The sequence below is a fragment of the Tauraco erythrolophus genome, chromosome 1, assembly GCF_009769465.1.
Source record: "Tauraco erythrolophus isolate bTauEry1 chromosome 1, bTauEry1.pri, whole genome shotgun sequence".
Lineage (NCBI taxonomy): Eukaryota > Metazoa > Chordata > Aves > Musophagiformes > Musophagidae > Tauraco > Tauraco erythrolophus.
The window spans coordinates 94,581-117,735 of NC_141465.1; the positions used below are offsets into that span (position 1 = coordinate 94,581).

A 23,155-nucleotide genomic window follows, 5' to 3' on the forward strand; every position below is an offset into this window, starting at 1 on the left:
ACCAGAAACCTTCCCGTGCTTTGCAAGGGAAACGTTTTCAGGGAGAAACCAATTCCTACCTGGCCCACCTGATAAAAGAGGAAGACAAGAGAAAACAAAGGCTGCAGCTCTCCTCTGTACCTGCCCCTTACTATTGTGCTCACCAAGTGTTCTGCTGACATTTAAGACAAAAAGGAAGAACATGAAAAGCCTGGGAAAAAAGGAAGCGAGGCAGGAAAATGTTTATCATGCAGAATCAAAAAGTCACTGGCAATAAAAGACATTTGCTGATAAAGCACTGGGACTCGGTGATATCAGCCTTTCTGTGATTTAACACAACTGAAGAATAAAGATCAAATGAAGCCCTACAACTTTCTCCTTCATCTGAACAGACAAAAAAAACCCAAACAGTAACACGGTTCCTCAGCAACTGCCTTTGCTCTGCACCAGCCTACGGAGTTCCAGCAAACACACTCCCACTGCATCTCGGCTGCAGCTCGTTTTTAGCGACGAAACACTGCGACCCCAGCCTGAGCCGTGGGAAGCCGCCTACCGCCAGCCATGGGATGTGGAGGAATTGGTGGGAGGGTGACTGCAGACACCCAGTGACACATTCCTGCCTTCCCAGATGAGCACAGAGCTCTCATCCTCAGTGCTGAAGGCGAGCTCTGGCACCAGTAAGCGCCAGTTACCACTTCAGATGGCCGCAAGCCGGGTGCTCTGCACCGCAGATGCTGTCTTCTGGGGCAACAGGTCCCTCCCCAGTCCTGACTCTGGAGGGAGACCTCCAGTCCTCCTGAACCTGCCTTCCACTGATCTCAAGGAGACTCAGATTTCACTAACAATGCAAAGGAAAACCAGGAGAAGTTCTCATCTCCCGGAGCGGTTTTAGGCTGGAATACAGCCAGATGACTCAACTTATGAACAGGTGGCTATTTGATAGAGCAGCTTCCAAGTTAAGGAAAACAGATGATGACTCAAAAGATTTAATTCCAACCCCGTATTCCCAAAGTAAATCTCAGATTAAAGCATCAGCTTTACAGAACTTATCAAGCATTTATAGAGCATTTGTAGCAACCAGGAGCTTGGAGGAAGTCTGAAGCAGCAGCATTAACGTGTGGGCACTATGGTTATGAAGCCCACCCCAGCCTTGGCCTTCCTGCTTCTGCATGAGCTGAGGGACTTCTTCCAAGTAATTTTAACCGTCACATCACAAAATACAGGACTATCAGCCCTTTCACTTTCCAGAGTTAACAATGGAAAAATAAATTGCAGAAATTTCAATTAATATTTGAACAGGTCCTCTTTTGAATCCCACATATTTTAGATTTTCTAAATCTGTTTAAGAGAAAACCTCCCTTAAAAAAAAAACCAAACACAAAAAGGAAAAGAAGTATTTTTTCTTCATTCTCCTAAAACTGAACTGATTGAAACAATATGGGCTAGCCCCCTTTTAATGCCACATTCCATCGATATCTTTAGGGCCAAAATTTAACAATTAAAAAAAAGAAAAATACCAGAACAACTGTACTCAAAATCTGGTTTGAAGACCACAGACTTGCTTCCCCAGACCTGCAGATTTTTTTCATTTTTTAATCTCCAACATAAAGGTTTTTCCCCAGGTTTACTACAATGTAAGGAACAGATATATAAGCATTTCCTCACAGTCCTAGATTTTATTGTTAATCATTAATAATAAAATGGTGGCTACTGTAAAAAGTCAAATAAAAACAGTATAAAAACATGGTCATTAGAGTATTATATACACACATAACAAAACAGCTTAATACAACTGTACTCACGTCACATTTTCTGTTGTATCAAAGAGAGCACACTTTAGTACACAGCAAATAGAGATTCTGATTTCAACTTCAAATAGTCACTTTGTTTACTATAAAAAATTAAATTAATTTTTAAAAAAGGAATCCTCAAGTCCAGATGCAATCCCTGACACGTTAACTGCACAGAAAACAACTCTGGGGAGCAACTGTAAACCACAGAAGGAACGAACTCCTCTTGATGCAAATCCTTGCCCAGCAGGAATGCACTGGCTCCCTAATCTCCCAGTTGCTTTTGAACACAGGTACATTTCCTCATCACAGTTTTTCTTGATTTTTTTCATTCACATACTGAGGCAAATGCATGTTCCAGAAAGTTTCACAAGCAATTTCTAAAACCTCCTGTCTTCAGCACATCTAACACAGATATTAGATGCTCATTTGTATTGATACAACAGCCTCAGTTTAAAATCTCACAAAAGATTTATTTGGTGAAAAGGGCTAATGTCAGAGCAGCGTGTTCCGTTCAGAAACCCATTCCCAGGACTTCCTATAGTGCTCTGGGTGGAACAAACCGAATAAGCATATGGACTTTTTTTATACTAATGGCACTGACATTAGGGTCAGCGTTAAACTGCACATCTGGAGAGGAAGACTATTGTGATCTAATTGTGGTTGACGAAAAAAAATATTAAAAAAATATAGGACTTGAGTGCAGCTTCCTTTACATAATGTGCATTGACAACGCAAACCAGCCTTCTTCTCTTTGCTTTTCCATCTGCAAAAGCAAAAACATCATAAAATTGATGTTGAAATTCATACATCATACCATTTCCCACAGATTTGCTAGTTAGTGCTGGCTTCTGTAGGAAGCGAAATGATTGTCTGGCCTCAGCACCATGGAGGGAGTCGTAGGACCTGCTTCAGACATCTCGTTTAAGGCACACCTACCTCACGGTAGATGACCATATTAACCTCTCCTCATGATTGCTTGCAAGCATACAAACAGATCTATGACTGGTTTGCCAGACTGTACTACTGCCTGGACTTCTCCATGAAAGCACCTCAGTAGTCTGTTCTTCTCTTTGCACATCAGGAATCAGAAATCTAGATGAATCTATTCTTTGCATTTCGATTTATTTATCCTTCAGCCACAAACTTGGGCAACGGTTCACTTGCCTCTTATATGCGACTCTACCAGTACATCGTAATGGTTACTTGCAATTCCCTCGAGCCACCAGTGAAAAACTGCCAGAGGTTCCCAGTTCTAATGCATGAAGATGTCGCAGCAGAAAATGTAGTTACAGGATTATTTGCCTATAAATAGCAGCTCTGTGGCAGGAAACATGCCATGAATTCAATACTATTAGCCTCAGTAGATTTAAGGTAGGACAGAGGTCTCTCCCCTTCTTTATCTGTCTTGCTTTTTCCTTATGTGGCCGCAATGAAATGTTCTGGCTGAAGGTTTTTCAGTCTTACCTTTGGTCTTTGGCCGACAGGAGTTAATTTCACGCTTTCTGACGTGGCACTTAGGGGTGAACACGGTTTGCCAGAGTCACCTACAGACCTGTAGACATTGAAAACGACACTGAGAAAGTGAAAAACAGAAGTGACCACTAGAATCATGTCTCAGATTCTGAGTTAGGACCCCTCATCAACAGTCTTCAACAACCCATGTCATCTGTCTCATGTCACATTGCAGGTATTCTACATACAAACAATGGAAGTTGTTAAAAAGTTGTGGAAAAGCCATTGGACCTTTGTCCCATTTCCACAGAGCTGAGCATGATGAAGCCAGGGGAAGTCCGTGAAGCCAAAGAAAAAACATGGCAATTTTTTCATTGCGTTCAAATTCTGCTGCACAGGTAATCAAGATTCTATAAAAAGGAAATAGCAGAGGGTTAACTTTTACCTTCTTATACTGGTCATACTGGTGAGGGAAACGCTGTCTTCTTTGGAGCTGTCCATAGCAACTGCCATGGGAACAGACACTTCAATTGTCCTCCTTGCATTTTCTAGGCAATAAATAATAGCTTGATTCTGACGAGAACACAGCAATATTGCACAACATTCATTTCATTTTCCCATTTTTTGAGAAGCATCACATAACTCTTCACAATTGTACAGAATATACAGAGCAGATGTAAAACATCAGGCTGAAGGTTTATTCAAGCCCATACCCACTCTATAAAAGTGACAGATATCGAAAGCAGATACTCAGAGCACCATGGACAATGTGCATAGATACAGACTGATCCTTCCACGGATGAACCCTCTGGCTTTTGGCAATCAGAGGCTTAGGGACTTCTGGTTTCCCTACTTTGTCCCTCTAAGATTTACTTTTCATGCTGAATTTATGTTACAACAGCCACAGAAGTGTCAAAAGTGTTATGATCCCACTGCATGAGTCATTGCATATGCACTGGCATAAATACGCACACACACGTTGTGTCTCCTCCCCCTCCTCCCTCTACCCTTCAAGTCCTTCCCTTTATCCATCCTCTGTGGTTTAGGAAGGGAGAAAGGGCGGGTGTCCCAGACCATGCACGTGCACATGCTCACGCGCAGTTCTGCCCGTAACTGCAATAACTCCATGAAAAGATAAGGCAGCCCTCACCTGCTGTAGAGTATCTTTGTTTATAGTTACGCACGCAGCTAATCTATCAATCTTGAACCAGTAAGAACATTCCCTTCGCTAATTTACCTCTTCAGACGACTGGAAGCTCCAGTTATTTCTTTCTATTAGCACTGGCAGTAGCACAGCAAAGTAGTCTAATGGAAAGAGCACCCAAAAGACCAAAAACTAAAATGTGGTTGAGAATCGGACAACCACTCTGCCGTGATTTTTAGAAGCCTGATGCAAACACAGCCTTGTTAGAAAAGATTCTCCAGCAGAGAGAACTGATGAAAAAGCCCAGTTCTGCCCATCTGTGACTATGTAGCAGAACTATTCCACAGACAAGGACGTAGCAAAGAACAGATTTACCAGGAAGCATGACATTTGCAGCAGAGTAATTACTACGAAACTAACTTTAAGAGAAGTTTAGCTGATATATTTTTAGCACTCTGAAGAAGTGGGTGTTGGTACCACACACTCATTAACAGCAAGTGTCCTACTGACCACAACCGCTGATCCCATCAGATAAGGACAGAGAACTCCCAGAAGGGGAAAAACATTGTCTTACTGGTTTTGTTTCTCCTGAAGCTGGGTACTTACCAGCAGAACTTAGGGATGGGGGCAGAACAGGAGACATCACTGGAGGGACCGAATTGGCAGCAGCTGATTTCTGCTGGTCTATTAGCTGCAATAGTTTATCACGTGCTTCTGTACTCTGGCGATTCAGCTCTGCTATTCTTTCCTCCAAGCTCTTCGATATCACGAGATGAGTCTCCTCGGAAAACTGGATAATGACTTCCAATTAAAAACTTACAATTTGCACCTTCAGGGAAAGCATGCAATATATTTCAAGTACTTCTAGGCATCCAATTTTCAGACTGAAAGTAAACATAATTATATAGCACCTCTTGTGGGAAACCTGAATTTGTCTCTTTCACTGTCCGGTCCTTCATTGACTAAACACAATATTTTAAATTGGCCTTCCTACAAATAGGAAAAAACAGCTATTGTCTGTACCATTAAAAACAAAACAAAACAAAAACCCCAGCCATCCAGCAATTAACCATAATTAAGAAAATATTTAATCAGAGACACATATTCAGGGTAGTGTGGAGAAGCAAAAGTATCCTGGAACTCATCTTTAAACCAGGTTTTCATCCACTTTGACCCATTCCCCTCTCTCTCCAGTAATTGCTTCCACAAAAACAACACTTAAAAAAGCTTGCATCATCTTGTACAACTAAATGACTAAACATTACAAAATCTAATACAACGTGGAAAGTGACACTCTCAGTCTACATTTACATGAGGAAATTTAAAATCTTTAGGATCCCTAATCGAACAGTAATTCAGCCACTGCGATGGAACAGAAATGAAGAGCAGCAAGGGCAGGGATTAGGCACTTCTGTGATGTTAACTCCACTCACTGAGGTGCCACCAAATAGCTGCTTAGCTGCAGACAAAAGGTTCCCCATGTGAACTGAAGCATTCACGTTCTCTCCTTCCCACAGATTTTGGGATTTTCACCACTCAGCAGGACAGACAAGACAGATCCAACTAGTACATGCACTGTAATTAGGTATTTGCAGGAGATGTACTTGCACTAACTTTAATCTCACGGGCTCTTGGGTCACAGTAGCAGAAGAGATATATGGTATGGATTTAATTACGTATTTTAGAAGCTTGACAAGGACCTGTGGGCTGATGCAGTGCTTTCACTCTTAATACTACCCAAGCTACAAGAGGTATAGCTGATCGTGTTGCAATCACACCTCTTTTTGCAGCATAATCTTACCCTAAGCTGCACACTTTTCAGCACTCATCTACAACACAGGCCAAAAATAAGAAACTCCTGTTGAGCTCCTTAGGGAGTGATAAAAATCAAAGTCTCCATGCAAATGAATCAAAAGAGTATTTGTTTTGCTACTCTTTTCCTTAAGACAACTGACAATGGGGAAAAAGCATCTCAAAGCTATGGGAAAGCAGAATCCAGCCTTCCTTTTCTGTTAAATTCTCACCTGTCCTTGTGAAGAGTCTGGACTAGGATTTGCAGTTTGTATTGAGTCTGGCTGATGTAGGCAGCCACTTGTGTCTTCAGAGAAGCCTCTGAATTTGCTCAGTTGAGCTTTAATTAGAGAGTTCTGCCGTGTGAGCTCAGCTATCTGTCCCAGCAGATCACTGTTTTGAAATAACTCTTCAACTGTGCTGTTTTTTCTAGTGTCACCTGGGCAGGACAGACTGATTTTCTCGTGGGAACTCTCCCAGCCTTTATCTGCAGGAGGAATTGGTTGCCTTTGAGAGATGGGAGGGTTTGCCTCAGTTGTGCTCTGTGTTCTCAGGGAGGAAGGTGAGTTCCTTTCCTTGCATGATTCTCTTTCAGTGTTTTCAGGAGACTGAGAAATGGCTGTGAACACTACAAACAAAAATAAAGGAACAGTAAGGAAAGAGATGTGTGATCCTCATCAAGGAAACTAGCAGGGACTTTATTGCATCAGGCTAGTAATCATCGAGCAGGAACTTGAATCCTGCTGCAAGAACTTACCAGGTTTAATATTTCCTATTGCAAATAGTCTTACATTTACATGATTTAATTAGAGATTGACAGAGAAGTCAGAGAGAAGAAGATAAATTGTTCTGAATTTCCCAGCTGATAGATCAAACATTACTTCTTAGTTAGTCCTCCATTTTCCTTACCAAGTAAACTGTAAGTTTGTGTTTTACTTCTGATATTTACACTGAGTTGGTAACAAAAATTTTAGAATAAGAAAACAAAATAATACAAGACTTTTGGCATAATAACAAGCTAGTTATTGACTCAGCTCTTAAGAAAGGGGAAGCACTCTGGCCAACAAAAGTAGTTAGGTATTTTTTGTGGTCACCATCAGCAAACAGATAACACACCACACACACGACTGAACAAGTTACAGCACTGTCAGCTGCCACCTGCTAAGTCCAACTCAGAGTTTGTGATCAAAACCAGATTTTCTGTGCTTTATATACCAAACAGCCCATTCCTTCCCAAGCTTTAGCTTTTGCCTCTTGAGCAGAGCACAACATTTAAAAATGTACACATGAATCTTTTATGAACATTTTTGCATAAAGAAAGGTTCAAAGAGTTTAACATTTGTTGAACCATTCAGCATCCTTAACAGAGTAACAACACATTTCTCACGCAGCAGGATGACAGTGAAGTCCAGGAATGCTGTTTTATATCCTTGTGTCAAACGACAGGCAACATCTGACAGTTCTCAATGGGACTGAAGCCAGATGTTCTTCGCAGAAAGCTACCTCTAGTTCACCTCCTCCTGGTTTGTTATGTGCCTCCTTGCAGCACAGTGACCACTAAAAGCTTGAACAAGACATAAACTTTCAGTTGTGCCAACTCCTTAAATCGAGAGGACTTTTGGGTTAATTTTCTGGCTTGGAAAAGACTTCCAAAGTAACAGCTGAAAGGAGGGTGGAAAAAGGAGGAGGGAAGGCACAAAACCCCACTGCAGTGCCCTACTTTCTGTCGGCAGCCATCAAGGCAGCCACAGACATAGTTATCTGCGCCCCAACAACAGAGGGTTACAGCACATTCACTAAGACACGTGTGGTTACAACGCCAGTTGCAGGAGGAAACAGCCCATTTTGAGAGGTGCAAAGGGTCCTCCCTCCTGCTCACTTCAATAAATTTAATTGAGAAATACTTTTCCTAATCACTCCTGATGAACTTTCTTCCTCCCAGTAGCCAGAGTTGAGCTACAGATCTATAAAACTGAAGCCTACGGATACTGACACAGGACTGAGTTAATCTGATTATCTAGCACCACATAATTTCACCCAAAACTTCTTCAGCCACTTCCTGTGGATTGAATGAAATCCATGTTGCAACCTGCTCCCAAAGCTTTTAGGAAACTCTCTGCTGGAAAGATTAGCTCAAAGCAAGAGTACACAGACTACGGACAGCCTGGTTTGTCTGCAGCGTGGGCTGCAGTGGTCCCACCATGAAAGGTGATGGAGGCTGGATGACAACAGCAGCAGATGGAGATCTGAGATGATGTGCTGGACGTCACAGACAAATTGCTTCAGCAAATCATACAGGAGTGACAATTAAAACCAGTACAATATAAAAATGCCAATCTGGATTGCAAGTGACAGGATTACAGACAGGAGACGGAGAACTGCAGGTGACAAGAGTCTGAAAGAAGGAACAACAGGCACTGCAGGAAAGGAAATACATATCTGGGTGCAGAAGAAGGATATTCCAGCCATAGTGCCAAGGTGTCCAGGCATACACATTAGAAGTTTTCATAGAAAATACATCTCCAAAGGTAACGTGAGTCTGGGAGATTGAAACAGCAACACACAACACAGACTCCCGAGTCTACTACAGCCAGCGAGATCTCACCGTTCTGGAGCGGAGACAACTCCTGACTGCTCTTCTGCCGGGGCGGTGACAACAGCACAGCGGGCTGGAAGATGTGAGCTGGCAAGCTCCTATCGGCTCCTGTGCCACCAGAGGCACTTTGCTTTGAGGGAAACTTGAAAGGAAGTTCCTCCTGTGGGAATTTCAGCATATTTTCCCCGTTGCCTGCATCAGTCCTGGGCTCAAAACAGCTCAAATCAGGTTTTTCTACAAAAAGAGACAAAAAAACCCACAAACCCCCAAAAACCCCCAACTAGTTTGAGTGCAATACAGAAATAATAAAAATAAAAATCTCAATGACAACTCTTATGTTCAGGTATCGGAAAAGACAGACTGGAGTATTCTGCCCACATACTCCTAACTTTGAGAAAGATCCTCCTGCTCTGCTTCACTGTGCAGAACTACATTTCCAAAGGATCCTCCCCACGCTGTGCATCACTGTGATATTCCCCCCACCCCTCTCTCAGCCACTCATTCTCTCCAGAGAAGTCCTGTGTTCACTTACACATGGTTTCTCTGCTAAAAGTAGCTGTCTCAAATTTTTCACACCCAGTCAGATGCCTTAAGGGTCCAAGGGATCTTCTGAAGGAGGAAGAAATATTTTTGTAACTTTAGGAAGCTTTCCTCTCAGGAAGATGACTTTTCCTGAGAAGAGAGACCTTCTCTTTCCTGAGAAGGAAAGATTTGGAAATTCTAGTCCTGCTGAACTATTGAATAGGAAAGTTCGGTCACTTTTTTTTTTTTTCTTTTGAGAGGTGCTTTTCTGATTGTTTGGAATTTATATTTTAGGGTGGGATATTTCGTTTGCTTTTACAAAGCCTGGGTAAATAAGAAAAAGGGATCTAGTATGTGGCTCCTTGCCAAAGACCCACAGAAACAGTCAGGAAGAAAGTTTTTGACCACAAAACTCCTACAAAACCAGTATTTAACTAAGGATACAAACAGCTCCAAGGAATCTTGGGATTCACGCAGAGTTACTGACCTTGAGAGCAAAACCAATGCATTTAAAGAACAAATCAGGGAAGATAGTTGGGAGAAAAGTCCGTGGTGAAAGAATGTTAAAAGTGCAAGGTGAATCACGTTTGGTTACTTTGTCCATCAATGCTACTGGCTTAAGTTGGCGTAGGATTCCCTTACGCATCCCCCAGCTGGTCCTTCCCCTCCGATACAGTCACAACCACCGGGACAGGCGCCGCCTCAGCAGCTGCTCTTCTGGCCAGCAGCGACATCCAGTGTCTTATGGAAGACACAATCTCATCCTGCCAGACTGCCTCAGCAACGGAAAGGGGAGATCCTGATCCAGCTGGGGTTTATCTTTTCGCTCTTTTTAAAGATCCTCAGATTAAACCTGACTTTGTAAGCCATCTTAACGGGAGAAGGCTACTCCCCTCCTTTTTTCTGTTGTTTAATAACATATTATGTATCAATTAAAGCTCAAGCTCAACTTGGCTAAAAGGTTAATCTTGAAGTTCTGATCCAGACAAAAGGATGCCAATGGGGATGGAATATAACCTATAATATTGTTTAAAAATAATCTGCAGCAAAGTGCTTGTGCTCACAGCAGAACGCATGGCACAGGAATTTCCAGGAGCAAGATTCATGCTCATGCAAGAAGTATTCATTCAAGCAGACATCTGTTAAGTACCACATTTTCCACTACAGGGATAAACTAGCCACAGGTCCCATTTCATCCTTCACACACGCATGCACACACCTTGGCCGTTCGCTGGACCCTTGCTTGCAATTCCAAAATGGTTTGGACTTTGCTCTCTTCTAGGTTCCACCAAAGGGAGGCCTTTAAATGCTTGTGTGAGAGAGATCAGCTGCTCGTCTGTCACCATCATGTATTGCTGAAGCGTCTTCTACAGGAAGAAGGAAAAAAGAGAGATATAGAAATTTGTATTCTAGCAACATGAATTAGAAAATTATATACTACAAGAAGTCCTGAGAAGAAATTTGGTCTCTTAATACCACTGCATGAAGCTGTAGGGTTTCAGTGACGTATTAAATACTAGTGTCTCCATGTTTCTCAATTATTTCCTCTCCTGACTCAAATAAATTATTTGTTTTTCCTTTTCCTAACTCATGACCCCACTTCCTCTCCAACATTGCTTTGTTGCTTCATTCCCAAGTGTAACCATTCAACAAACCTACCTTCACTGCAAATGGAAAAAATAAAATGTAGTATTACACCGAGTCTACTCCGTTGCTCCAGTAGAGTTAACAGTATAGAAGTGTGGAGGAAGATGCTTCAACTTTTAGACTGATAAAATAAAGCTCAGTTTCACGGAACTAGCATTTTCTCAGGCTTTAATATTAAACATCACAAATGAAGATAAAATAATGATTTTCCAAACACTCCTCCCCCCACTTCACACCTGCTATTACAATTCTCAGGCTTCTCATTCAATTTTACAATTTTCTTTCTGTTTTTTTGTTAAAATCTCTTGAACATGAGACAATGCATCTCAGCCCATATTTGCAACACAACTCAGTATTCCAACAAGTCGTGCTGATCGGTAAGGAGCAAGAGGGGCTCAGTACCTGCATAGTATTGTTTTCTTCCCTCACTAGAAGTATTTCTGCAGTCAGAGCGTCAATCAATTCTCTGTGTTCATTCAACATCTCTTCATGCTGCTGCCTCATTACCTCTTTCTCACGCAGCTGCATTTCACTCTAAAGAGGGAGAAAAAGTTCAAAGTCTACTAGGAACCAAGTTAGGTTTATCCATTTCCCTTTAAGAATTTCGTTATTGCTTGGCAAGCATTTCAGAGGTTTCTTCTTCCCCTTTTCTCCAGCCTCTTCTATATTCACTACCTCCTTCTTCTTGTAGGAGTTGATTTTTTAATCACTTATTAATACAACTTTCAGGAAAGATTCAGTAATTCAAGTTTCTCTTCCTACTTTTTATATATAATTTTGCAAAAAAACTCAGCATCATCGTAATTTTTCTGCATTCAGCTTTTCTGCAGCAAACCTGGAAAATATTTTTTTCTCCCCAGACGAGGAAGGAAATCTTTCTAGAAGCTTCAAAACCTCCTGAAAACCAATTTTTTACAGGAAATAAGAGCCTTTTTAAATAACTGCTGCAAATTCATTTTCTTGAAATGCACTGCTAGCTGTAATCGAGGCATTGGAACTTCGCTAACGCTCCTGGCTAGGCAAGGCAGGAGGTGCACACAAGCGCTTGACTTATTCCTAGCATCACAGAGATCAGGTTTTAGGAAATACTCAAACAAGCTGTGCTTCTTCCCAGTGAATTTTTAAATTCTAATTGTAATTAAAGCTCCACAAAAAGAGGAAAAGTCAGTGAAGATTATGGATACACACTGTCTCTCTCAAGCAACTCTGAATGGGACCAGCCACGCACTGTAGCTTGAGTGACCTCTGCGTATTTCTACCCATGAACTTAGGTAGTAAATCTAAAAAGTTGCAAACGGTTCTACAAGCAACAATCAACTCCTGGAAGGAAGGAATGGTAACATCTATTAAAGTAGAAACAACATCATAGAGGCACTCGGTAAAAACTGGGAATAAAGTAAAAGTCAGCATGTATCTTTCAAAATAAGCAGTCTCTAAACCACCCAGACTCCTTGGCCTTCTGTCTGAGTAGGATAAAAGCTCTTAAGATACACTGCATGTTACATTCATAAGGAGAAAGTAGCAACTAAGGAAGAAGAAAAAGACAAAGAACATCTGGAGTAGTTTTGGGGGAAGCCTGAGTGTCAAGAATAACCCATTTCTGTGGAACACAAATTACAGGCAACCTAAATAGGGTTAAAACTGCAATTATACTTATAATATTAATTTGACGCTATTATCTTGATGCATCCCTAATAAAGGGAAAACATTCTCTTGGAAGTCCAGAAGATCCTTCTCTGTAACTGCAGAAGAACTGAATTTAATACCCTGCTGTGGTGTTACAACTTTAACAGAGAACAAGCACTCTTAACTTCTTTTAAAACATAAAATCTCCTCAGCCAAAGTCCATCTTCTGATGGTAGTGGCTTTTCACTCTTGAATTGATTATTTACCATTTGTTTCTGAGACAGATCTTAAAGTAACTTCTTTCATATAAATTAAATACAGAGTAATACAAGGAATAAATTGTTATATATCTAGCCAAAAAAAAAAAAACCCTCAAATTTTAAAATAAGGTGCTTTTTTTTTTCCCCCAATGATTATACACTGTGAAAAGGAACCAAAATAGGACAGTTCCACATTCATTAGGAACCTATTGCCTTTGCTATGAAATGAAGCATTGGGATTGAGATAACATACTCCTATGCATCTACTAAGAGTGCAGGAACCGTCATAATCTGGTTCCAAATTTCACACAGGCCCAGTGAAACTGTGAGCCACTGCTGCATCTTGAATAGCTCTGGGTTAGAGAGGAAATCAAACTGGGGATTTTTTCTTTCTATTTTTGAAAAAAGAAGTTCTACACGGCTTACAGGCAGCCTTCTTCCACCGATCCCCAGCTGTGCTCTGCTGCAGTGAGCACGTCAGGTCGTTCTTGCTTAAGGTGACCTTGCTGATACGGATAGAAAGGCATCCTTCAAAGAAAACTGAGGGGCCCACTGCTCTAATGAAAATAGTATCGCCTTCGGAGGCAAAGGAAGAAAATGAATTTGTAAACCAGGCTGTAGTTAATACCCTGCTACAAATCTGAACATATTTAAATAACAAATTTAAAATTATTTCAATTGGTATTTTATGCTAATAGTCACCGGGAGACTTTCATTGCAGTCACCTCCTCCCTCTTCACGAGGGACACCTGTTTCTAGCAAACTAAAATTTTTAACTCCTGATTGCAGGCAATCCAAATAATTAGGAATGATAATTAGACTTCAAAGTAACCTCACCTGTCTGAGGTAGCGCATCAAACGGCAGAGAGCGTTCACCAGTGACAAGGTAAACCCAGTGAGGCCTTCGCTTCTCTTGGCTTTTTGAACCTCACGACCTGTACATCGCTCATATTCCTCTAATTCATGCTCCACGTCATGTATCATGCGGTTGAGAACATCTAGGCTGGATTTGTTGTCCCTCCGAAGGTCAATGGGGATTGAATTAGCTGGAGAATCTTCTCTCCTCTCTCTTGCAGAGTTCTGTGCAGTTTGTTTTCTTTTCACTGAGGAGGGGGGAAGCATCACTGGAATTTCAACTTGCATAGAAAGCTTTGCAGTACCAATGAAATTACATCGTTTATTGAAGTAAATCAAAGGAGAGACCCTCTCTTGCCCTGAGCTGAAACTGACCATCAAAGAACTTCCCCAGCCATTCCAATTATTTCAGATCATCAAAAACCACAATTTCTGCCACCACGTTAGTACCTCTCAGAGCTTTTATCTTAGGAACCTTTTTATACTTTCCTCCTTCACAGTTAAAAGCACAGAACCAGTACCAGTGAACAGCCCGTGAAGAACACCAATTGCTTTCAGGTCTCACGTTTAGCGAGTAACTCTTCTACAACAATCTGTTCATGTTACAGTTTGCATCTGATGTCAGTCCCCACATACAACGTTTGTGCAGAATACGGGGACTGAAAAGCATTGCAGGTCTGTGCAGCACAGAACAGACAGCTTTATCAGAAACAGAAACGCCCTGCATGGCAAACGACCCACGGCTGGCAAGGTAACGGTCGCATCCAAGGGTTCCCTGACTGCCCTGGACTCTGCTTCGCCCAGGAACGTGCACGACACAGAGGAACACACCACACAAGAGCCTGTGGAATGTCCATCCTTAGAGATGCTCAAGACTCGGCCAGACAAGGCCCCCCCTAATCAAACCTGGGAGTCAGCCCTGCACCTTCCAAAGATCCCTTTCAACCTGTGTTTTCTTATGATATTAAGGACTTTGGTCAAAAGAAGGCATGTTATTTTTAAAAGTACTAAACTTTTTGTTGCAATTTGCTTTTGTTTCCTTGACTTCGGGTTCAACACTTGCTGCACAGTGTAAGGGGAGTCCACAGTCTCTTCTTTGTCTTCGTTCTGAAGTCTTGAATGAATTCTCTTGACTAAACTGGTAGCATTGAGGGCTGATTTAAACACAAAACACAATAAAAAATACACACATGAAATATTTCAGGTATGTTCTTAATAGTAATATGTTATAAAGTAATTTTACTAGAAGACCTGGGTTTTTAGTCTGGAAATTAATCTGAGCCAAATCAGCATTATCTCTGCCTCTCACCCCCACCCAGAAAAGGAATTCCAGAGTGGATCCTGTGAACAGCTCAGCAACCTTTGAGAGGCTGTGATTTGGCAAGTCCAACCTGACTGATCCAATGATGGAGAAAGAGTCGTCGGAGTCAAAGGCACATTTGATTCCTGTGATAAGGTAGTTTTTCTCGCATCCTTTTCAGTCCACAGCTGAGAATTCACCAAGGAATTTTCTTCTCTCAACAACCCAAGTAGCCTGCATTCAAAACAAGCAGAACAGTGAATTGTAACGGGATAATAGCATGCTTCTAGATTACCTGTAGAGTCCAGAAAGAGCTTTTTAAAATATCTGTAACTGCTCACAGTTTGAATGTTACAACAAGGTGTTTTCCCTAGAATTCTGAGGTCAGGAAAACAGAAAAAAAAGTAACTTAACTATATTCATGCAACACCCTTTTAACTCAGTCTATTTCCAGTGTTAAGAATGTGGGAATTCGAATGGATGGATACATTTGTACTGACCTGTCAGAATTGATGCTGGATTTGAAATTCAGAGAGTCATGGTGTCCATCTTCTGAATGACAGATTGATAATGCTTCCTCTCCCACTTCATTAAGAGACTTTTAGGAGACAACAAAGAAAACAAAAGGGACTTCAGAACAATTTCAATTTGTTTTTAGGAAGAAGTTAGAGATCAATTTTCTGAAATTTTTTCAAAAAAATTGAAACATCTGTTTCAGTCTCTATCTAAAAACAAACAATCAAAAAAACAACACAAAAAAAACACACACATCCCTCTATGGGAAGAGTTTTGGGGGACTTTAGTACCTAAGAAATACTGATTGTCTCTGAAAATAACACAGCAAGTGATTAATTCAATATCGAATATTTTATCTGGAGGATTCATATTAAATAAGAAAGACCACACACACTGTAGCATAACAAAGCTTTGAAGACTATACCAAAACAAATACAGAGACATAGCAGTCAGAAGGTGGAAAAAGACACATAACTATAGCGTTTCTAAAATTTCAGCCATTTGACATTACAAGCTAAACAACCTTGTAATGAGATCTGCAAAATTACATTTATATTCTGTGTGCAAAATGCAACCAGAACAAAATACAATCCTACATACCACGTTCATAGCAAAACTTGAGCAATCAAATTTGGAATTAGGGTTCCTCAAACTACCAGGTTTCTGTGCTTCTGGCTAGGCTTCACCAGATAGCCTTTAACTGTGATTTTCGTAGGCACATAAGGAAAAGAAAGTCTCACAGAAGCTCAGCAGACAACTATCACTACACGTGCCTTTTAAAAATTTAAGCCTATCCTGCAGCGTGCATCCAGTGACACAGCTTATAAAGGCACTACAGTTAACTCTTCATATTAAAACAAATCAAAAACACAAAAACCAAATACCACATCAAAATATATGACAGAGCAGTACTGCAACTCAAATTGCAGATATCTGTGCAAGATAGTAGGAAACAGGATTAGAGAACCGTAAGAATGTGACACCATCATTTTCACTCCCACATCCCTTTTGGTCTTCACCAGTGAGCTGCTTTCCAGGAGCGTTATATGCCTGTTCGCAAAGCACAGTGAGCATTCCTGGTACAACTCATGTTATCTAAATAATTGTAAAAGAATGTGAAGTATTAAAAGCTAAACTTGTAGGACTAACCAAGGCTGTGGAGCTAACTGGGGTACAGGTACAAGTGTGTTATCAGAAATAAATTGGAGCCTGACTGTCCCCATATATGCAGACATCAGAAAATCAGAGGCATATTTCAATACGCAGCAACTAGTTAAGTGACACGAGTTGTTTTCTTAGTCTGCAATTATTTTGTTCTCTTGCTGATAATTCCAGAATTTAAAAGGGAGAGCATGCTAATATGAGAGAGCTTCTATGAGACATAAGATGTTTCTTTCTCATATTCAAAGGTTAAGAAATCAAAAAACCATGATTCTCAATCTCCCAAAACAAACTCACTTCCATTTAACATCATTTTCTATGTATGTTATCAACACGTACACAATACACAAAAGACAGATCTAGGTCTGCTTGGAAACTCGACCTTTGAATATTCTTATTCTGCGCAAACAAAAAAGCCACAGGACACGCATGGAACAGAACAAACACTACCTGGGAATCCATGACAGATTCACTAAGGCTGGGAAGCCGAGTGGGAGGATCACATTTTTGTACAATGAGTCCTTGAGGTGATTCTAGGTCACAGTTAGGAGCCATTGTTACATTGGGGACACCTAGAGGAACAGACAAAACGGGAGAGCACAGAGGACTCGGTCTATAGCATGTCGCAGCACTTTGTCCCAAAAAGCACATTCCTGTACTTTGCACAAAAAGGGTCACAGGGATGAACGTCGCTTTACAACCGCCACAGGCCAACCACAGAGCCATCTTAATACCTTCGGCGTATTGTCCTTCTCACCCATACAAATACACTTGTGCAGAAGAGGCATACGGGATAGAACGGGCATTATAAGCAAAAGAGAACGGCAGCCTGCAGAGAAAAGAACCTAGGCTTAAGATTCCACACGCAAACAGCCAGTCCTGCCTTCCAGCAGCGCACGGGCCCATAGATCAGGACAAGAAAAGGAAAAGCCGTGTTCACGAGGAGCAATGAGAACCAGCACGACACTGGCTTGGACTGGTGCTGTGTATAAGCCAGCAGGCTGGCTGTGGAAACGGCAAGTGTGAGATGTTCCACAGCAAGTGACGGGAAATTCCACAACGGGCCGATACTGTAGAACAACCAGCCATGGCTCGCTCTCCCCTGCCACAGGAGGTGGCATCCTCATCTGTGTTTCACCCAACGTGAACAGGATCAATGGTACTACGTTAGATGATGAGATGAAAACGGTTAAAAAGAATTCTTCGCAAAGCGAGGCTATCTATGAAAAGCAGGGAGATAATTTTAAATGTACTAAAATTATACTAGCACGTATAAATGAGATGGCCTACCTGTCCTCGTGCGAGGAGCATCCCCAAGCAAGTCTTTTGCCGCAGCCATAACCTGATCAGATCGTTCCAATGCATCTTGCAAATGGTATTGATCAGACAGAATCTGAAAGCATAGCGTATAACGAAATACTTCATACTGAGCAGACCGATTTTTCCGTTGTTTTTTTGGTATTGTTCTTCTAAACAGTTAGCAAGAGAAGAGCCAAGATAAATTAGCTCGGGTAATTAAACAGGACTAATCCTAAAACCTCTCCACTATGATAATCCACCTACTCTTCAGTGAAACACACTAACGTTATTTTAAAAATAAGTCATTATAGGACCAATGTGTGTGGTACCTACACATTCACAACTCACAGTTACAGAGACAAATTCACATTATTTTTTCATTCAGACTTTCAGGCAGACAAATCCCCGAAAGAATAAAATTTTACTCATCCATTTTATAACTTTGGCTTTCTTCCTCTTCAACCCACATGAAAAAAATTCACTACTAGCAGTATCTTCCTAGTTTTTGTCTCCGAGTCTTCTGCAGTTGGGTAGGATTCAAGGGGCTTAGGAAGCTACAATCTCACAGCAGTAACTAAGGAATAAAGATCAGCCAGGTAACAGGGACAAGGAGACAACCCACAGTGGTTGTACTGTACCGAGAGACACAGACGAAAGAGTCTCCCCAGTTACCCTGAACAACAGAACTTCGCAAGTAACAAGATTTAAGCCAGAGACAGGTGAAAATGGTGACTCTCCTCCCTCTACATTTTTTTTTTCTCTATACACAACAAGATGCCACTGTTTCAAATAGCAACAGCCAGGTGGGTTTCGTCTTGCCTGACATCATCTCCTTTTGTCTTCCTATCTGGTAGCATCTTTTCTCTGATTCAGAAGTAGACACAGTTTATGTTGAATAAAGTCATTTCTTAAACTTGAAAGGGAAAGCCACTCAAAATGAATTGAAATTTCTGAGTCGTCATTAGAAATGGCAACAAATATGGAAGACTTTCCTGACCATGAGTTTCACATCTGGAAAATAACAGTCACCTAATAGGTGGTCCAGCCAAATCTTAGAGTGGGTAGTCTGATCTACCTTTGTGAAACATAATTTATTTCTGCATGGAAGTCTTCCTGAAACCAGCCTGCTATTACATCAGGGAAATTTGCATAAAAGTCCTCAACTTTTCTGAACACTCCGCTAAAACGCACTTGGCAGAAAAGTATGAAAGCAACAAAGGTCAAAATTAGAGTTCAAGGCTTGATTAGCACGATATCCTTCCGGTAAAAATTCTACTGTGACTGCAGAGCAACAGGTGTCAAATAGGAAACTAGAAGGTGATCTTCAATTCTAAGCACTTTCATTTGTTTCTGTCTATGCTTGAACGTTCCCAGAGATCAGAAAAAGACTTCTGCAAATTCACAAAAGAGAGGTCTGTGATGGTTAATTCACTGCACATTCACAGGACTACTAGATCATGTTTAACTGCTAGGTGAATGTTGCTCATCATCATTTTTTACCAACAATTCTCAGTTTGTCCAAGTGCTGATGAGGTCTGAAAGCCAATCACTACGTTTTGAGATTAGCTTTCACAACATATGGCAAGGAATGTTTCACCTGCCATGGGAAACAAAAGGATGTCTTCCACTGAAATCCCTTTTCAGACAGTGACAGCTACTGTCTCTGGTACTTAAGTGTCCTGGTTTCGGCTGGAACTGAGTTAGTTTTATTTCCAGTAGCTGGAAGGGTGCTGTATGGCATCTGATCATTATTAGCCAGCTGGACTGAGTTGAATATAATGAACTAATTAACTAATCAACTCAAGGTACTGATCCTGCATACAAGAGGCAGGCCTTTTCCTCCTGGCTGTGGAAGATGCAACAGTGTCCTTGGTGCTGCAGCCCAGGCTGGTGAGCAACAGTGCTGTGTTTTGGATTTAGCATGGGAGTTATTGTAAGAAGAATGTTGATAACACACTGATGTTCACAGCTGGTGCTGAGACACCAAGGACTTCTCAGCTTTCCATGTTGTGCCAGTGTGCAGGAGCACAACAGGCTGGGGGGGAGCATGGCCGGGACAAAGGGCCCACAACTCCTAGTTTAGCATTTGAGTTCAGATTTAGGCTTAATTTGACCAATGGAATACTCCATATCATGCAATGTCATGCCCAGTACACAGATGAGGGATGGCTGGGAAGTTAGAACCTGAGAATCTGAGAATCCATCTCTTGCTTGCTCTCTTTGGATCTCTCTTTTCGGGCCTCTTGCTCCTCCAGGATTGCAGTTTCAAGACTTCTCTGTTTTCAGGCTTGCTTGCCGGGACAGGCTGGGCGTTGGACACCGAGTGGTGAGCAATTACACTGTGCACCACTTGTTTGTATATATAATTACAATCTTATATGTTATCACACACTGTTATTGCTTTTATTATTTTTTATCATTATTACTTTAAATTGTATTTCAATTTATTAAATTGTTCTTATCTCAACCCATAGGTCTCCTTCCCTTTTCTCCTTTAATTCTCTTCCCCGTTCCCGGGGGCTGGAGGAGGGTAAGCGAGCGTCTGTGTGGTGTTTAGCTGCTGGCTGGGTTAAACCACGACACTAAGCTTAGGTTTGCTGCTACAGTTCAATACACAAAGCAAATTAAGTAATATTAATATTTTCAGTCAGAGTGCTTCACAATTCCTAGAGAATAAGCATTTTGATTCCCAGATGACGAGCTTGTCTGCTAGCAGCCATAGCTCCTCAACCTTTGTTGTGAAAATTTTCCTTCCAGACAAGCTCTTCCTTACCAATTTCTTGCCTCACCCTTTCTGCCCCTATGACTCTGCATTCTGTCTGTTTAAACAAGCAATAGCAGATAAGGATGTCCCTCTCAGGAAGAGAAACGTTCACATTTCCATCAAAGAAAAATACTAGACAGGAGAAGAAAAAGGCAAGAGAGCAATAAGAACACAAAAAATACATATCCTCTTCACAACACACAGTTTAACTCTGCAAACGGTTCCTGTTCAGACACAGAGAGGCTTGCAGAACTACAGAGGACACAGCCAGCAACAAGGATTAAATCAGCAATTCCATAATCAGTTAGTGCATCACACAGCCCATTCCAACCAACGCACGCACGCAGCATGCAGAGGAGGGAGAGTGCACACACACACGAAGTCAAATTATCCAACAAGAGGAGCAAATGCCGACCTACGTGCAAGAGCAGCTTTCTGCTACTGCTGCAAATCACCTGCAGCATGCTGGAAGTGCAGGTTTAGCTCTCACCTCACGCATCAGAGTCAATTTTCTTTTCTCCAAGGAATCAGCGGCCAGTTGTTTTTGCTTCTTCCATTTCTTTTTCAGTGCTTTCTCTCGCAGTTCCAGATGTGCCAGTGCTTTGTTTTTTGATTTGTGTATTTCATGGCGACGCAGCTACGAGAGCATGAAAGAAACCATTTCAAAATCATCAAGGGACAATCTAAAGCGAGATTTGCAAAGTAATGCTAACAAGCTCCTCTTGATTTTACCATTCACACACTGAATGCTATTTATGTTAACTTCATGGTAGTACCAATGACAGCCTCACAAACATCCAGCAGTCTAAAATGCCACCAGTACCAGCCAAATTTAAGGTGGCTCCAACTGTAAATGGGGAAAGTCTCACAGTTTCCATCTGCCCTACATCACTGACTCAGTAAGTTCTCTCCGCTGTAAAGGGAGGAAAAAAACAAGCGCTATCATCTATCATAGGCATAAAAAGACATCATGCATCTTCCTGATTTAATACTAAGGTCAATCATCAGAGATACTCTCTTCTAACAATTTTGTATATATATACATACACACATGTATATATATTCAGTTTAAATACAAGTTAAATGTGTGAGGTGCTTGCTAAAGTGTCTGGAAGCAATCAAGCCAACTGCTATTGTAGCCATCTGTCCTGATGAACTTGTCAAAATCTATAAGCAACAACAGTTCCCAGGAAAATGAAATGGAAGCCACATATTTTGTAATGGACGGGTCACTCAGGATAAAGAAATTATGTTAATTGTTTAAATGAAAATTGAGTATCCTTAGAGAGACTCCTAAAATAAAGCATGTCTTTCAGCCCTTCCAGCAGAGATAAGACTCAAATTCAACTACTCCACTGAGTTTTCATGCATTTTTGCTTTTATGGTATATACTTTATTGTAATAAGAACCACGGCTACTGCTTCCTGATGGAAACAGAAAACTGGAAAACACCAACTGCCAGAGCCAGGGATGCACACAATAACCCCAGGCCTAACACTAAAGAGCCCGCCCTTTCGAAGCTCACAAAGGGAGGTTCCACACCGGCAGGAAACACCCCACGAGCCCGGTAAACGCTCGTGCCAGACAACCAGCGGCGTCTCGCCGCAGAGGAGCGGCGGCGGCGGCGGCGAGCGGCTTACCAGGTCCTCCGGAGTGGCCCGGTGGGCGGTCAGATCATGGACGGTGCTCTGCGAACAGGAACCAGAGAACACGCTAAAAGCCCGAACCGAGGATGAACTGCATTTTTGTCAAGTTTCATGGAAAAAAAACCACCAAAACTCTAAATTACAATATAATTAGCATAAAACTCTACAATGGTGCATTTGTAGGGCACTGCAAAGCACCGTGCCCTGGGCGAGCCACAAGGCCCTGAGGAGGCCGTGCCCGCCCCTCGGCCCGAGCGCGGAGCTCGGGGGGCCCGGCCTCCGGCGGCACCGAGGCCGCGGAGGAGCGGCCGGAGCAGGCCCGGGGCGCGGCCCGGCCCGCCGAAGGCGGGAGCGAGAAGCACTTACGTCCCAGTCGCGCCTCACCGGCGGCCGGGGGCCCTTCGTGCCGGCGCCGCGGGGCCGCGGGCCGCGCAGCAGCGACATGGCCGGCGGCGGCTCGGGCGGGCCGCGCGCGCCTCCCCCCGCCGTTGCCGTGGGGACGGAGCCGATTTGCGCCTTTTTTTTTTTCTTTTTTTTTTTTTTTTTCCCCCTCCTCTTCTCCCCGCCCCGAGGGGAGGAACGCGGCAGCGGCTCTCCCCGCCCCGCGCGCCCCCGCCGGCCGCCCCGCGGAGCAGCGCCCGCTGGCGCGACTGGTCCGTGTTCCCCGTCCCGTCCCCGTCCCGTCCCCGCCGGCCGCGCCGCACGCCGCCTGCGCGGCGCCTCCCGCTCCCGCCCCTCTGCGCTTCCTGGGAGGAAGCAGCAGCTTCTGCCCACCCCGAGGATGGCGGCGTGTGTGTCCCGTCC

The 23,155-nt window shown here is 42.4% G+C and overlaps 1 protein-coding gene across 4 annotated transcripts; it reads right to left on the reverse strand.

The window, feature by feature from the left end:
* Positions 1-1,912: 1,912 nt before the first annotated feature.
* SPICE1 (spindle and centriole associated protein 1) lies at positions 1,913-22,795 on the reverse strand. 4 transcript variants are annotated; one of them, XM_086616494.1, is made up of 16 exons: positions 22,718-22,795; positions 22,346-22,393; positions 21,196-21,342; positions 17,933-18,035; positions 17,093-17,214; positions 15,466-15,563; positions 15,057-15,199; positions 14,679-14,819; positions 13,648-13,913; positions 11,327-11,458; positions 10,497-10,644; positions 6,393-6,787; positions 4,975-5,146; positions 3,670-3,772; positions 3,237-3,324; positions 1,913-2,535 (listed from the first exon to the last, which is right to left on the reverse strand). In XM_086616494.1, exons 1-16 carry the CDS (start codon positions 22,793-22,795, stop codon positions 2,482-2,484), a joined length of 2,238 nt encoding a protein of 745 aa, XP_086472620.1. In that variant the 3' UTR covers positions 1,913-2,481. The 4 variants fall into 4 exon arrangements, with proteins under 4 accessions (XP_086472620.1, XP_086472613.1, XP_086472629.1 ...); XM_086616487.1 differs by lacking the exons at positions 22,346-22,393; positions 22,718-22,795 and adding an exon at positions 8,765-8,989 and having other exon boundaries at positions 4,975-5,158; positions 21,196-21,228; XM_086616503.1 differs by lacking the exons at positions 17,933-18,035; positions 22,346-22,393; positions 22,718-22,795 and adding an exon at positions 8,765-8,989 and having other exon boundaries at positions 4,975-5,158; positions 21,196-21,232.
* Between the last annotated feature and the right edge of the window lie 360 nt (positions 22,796-23,155).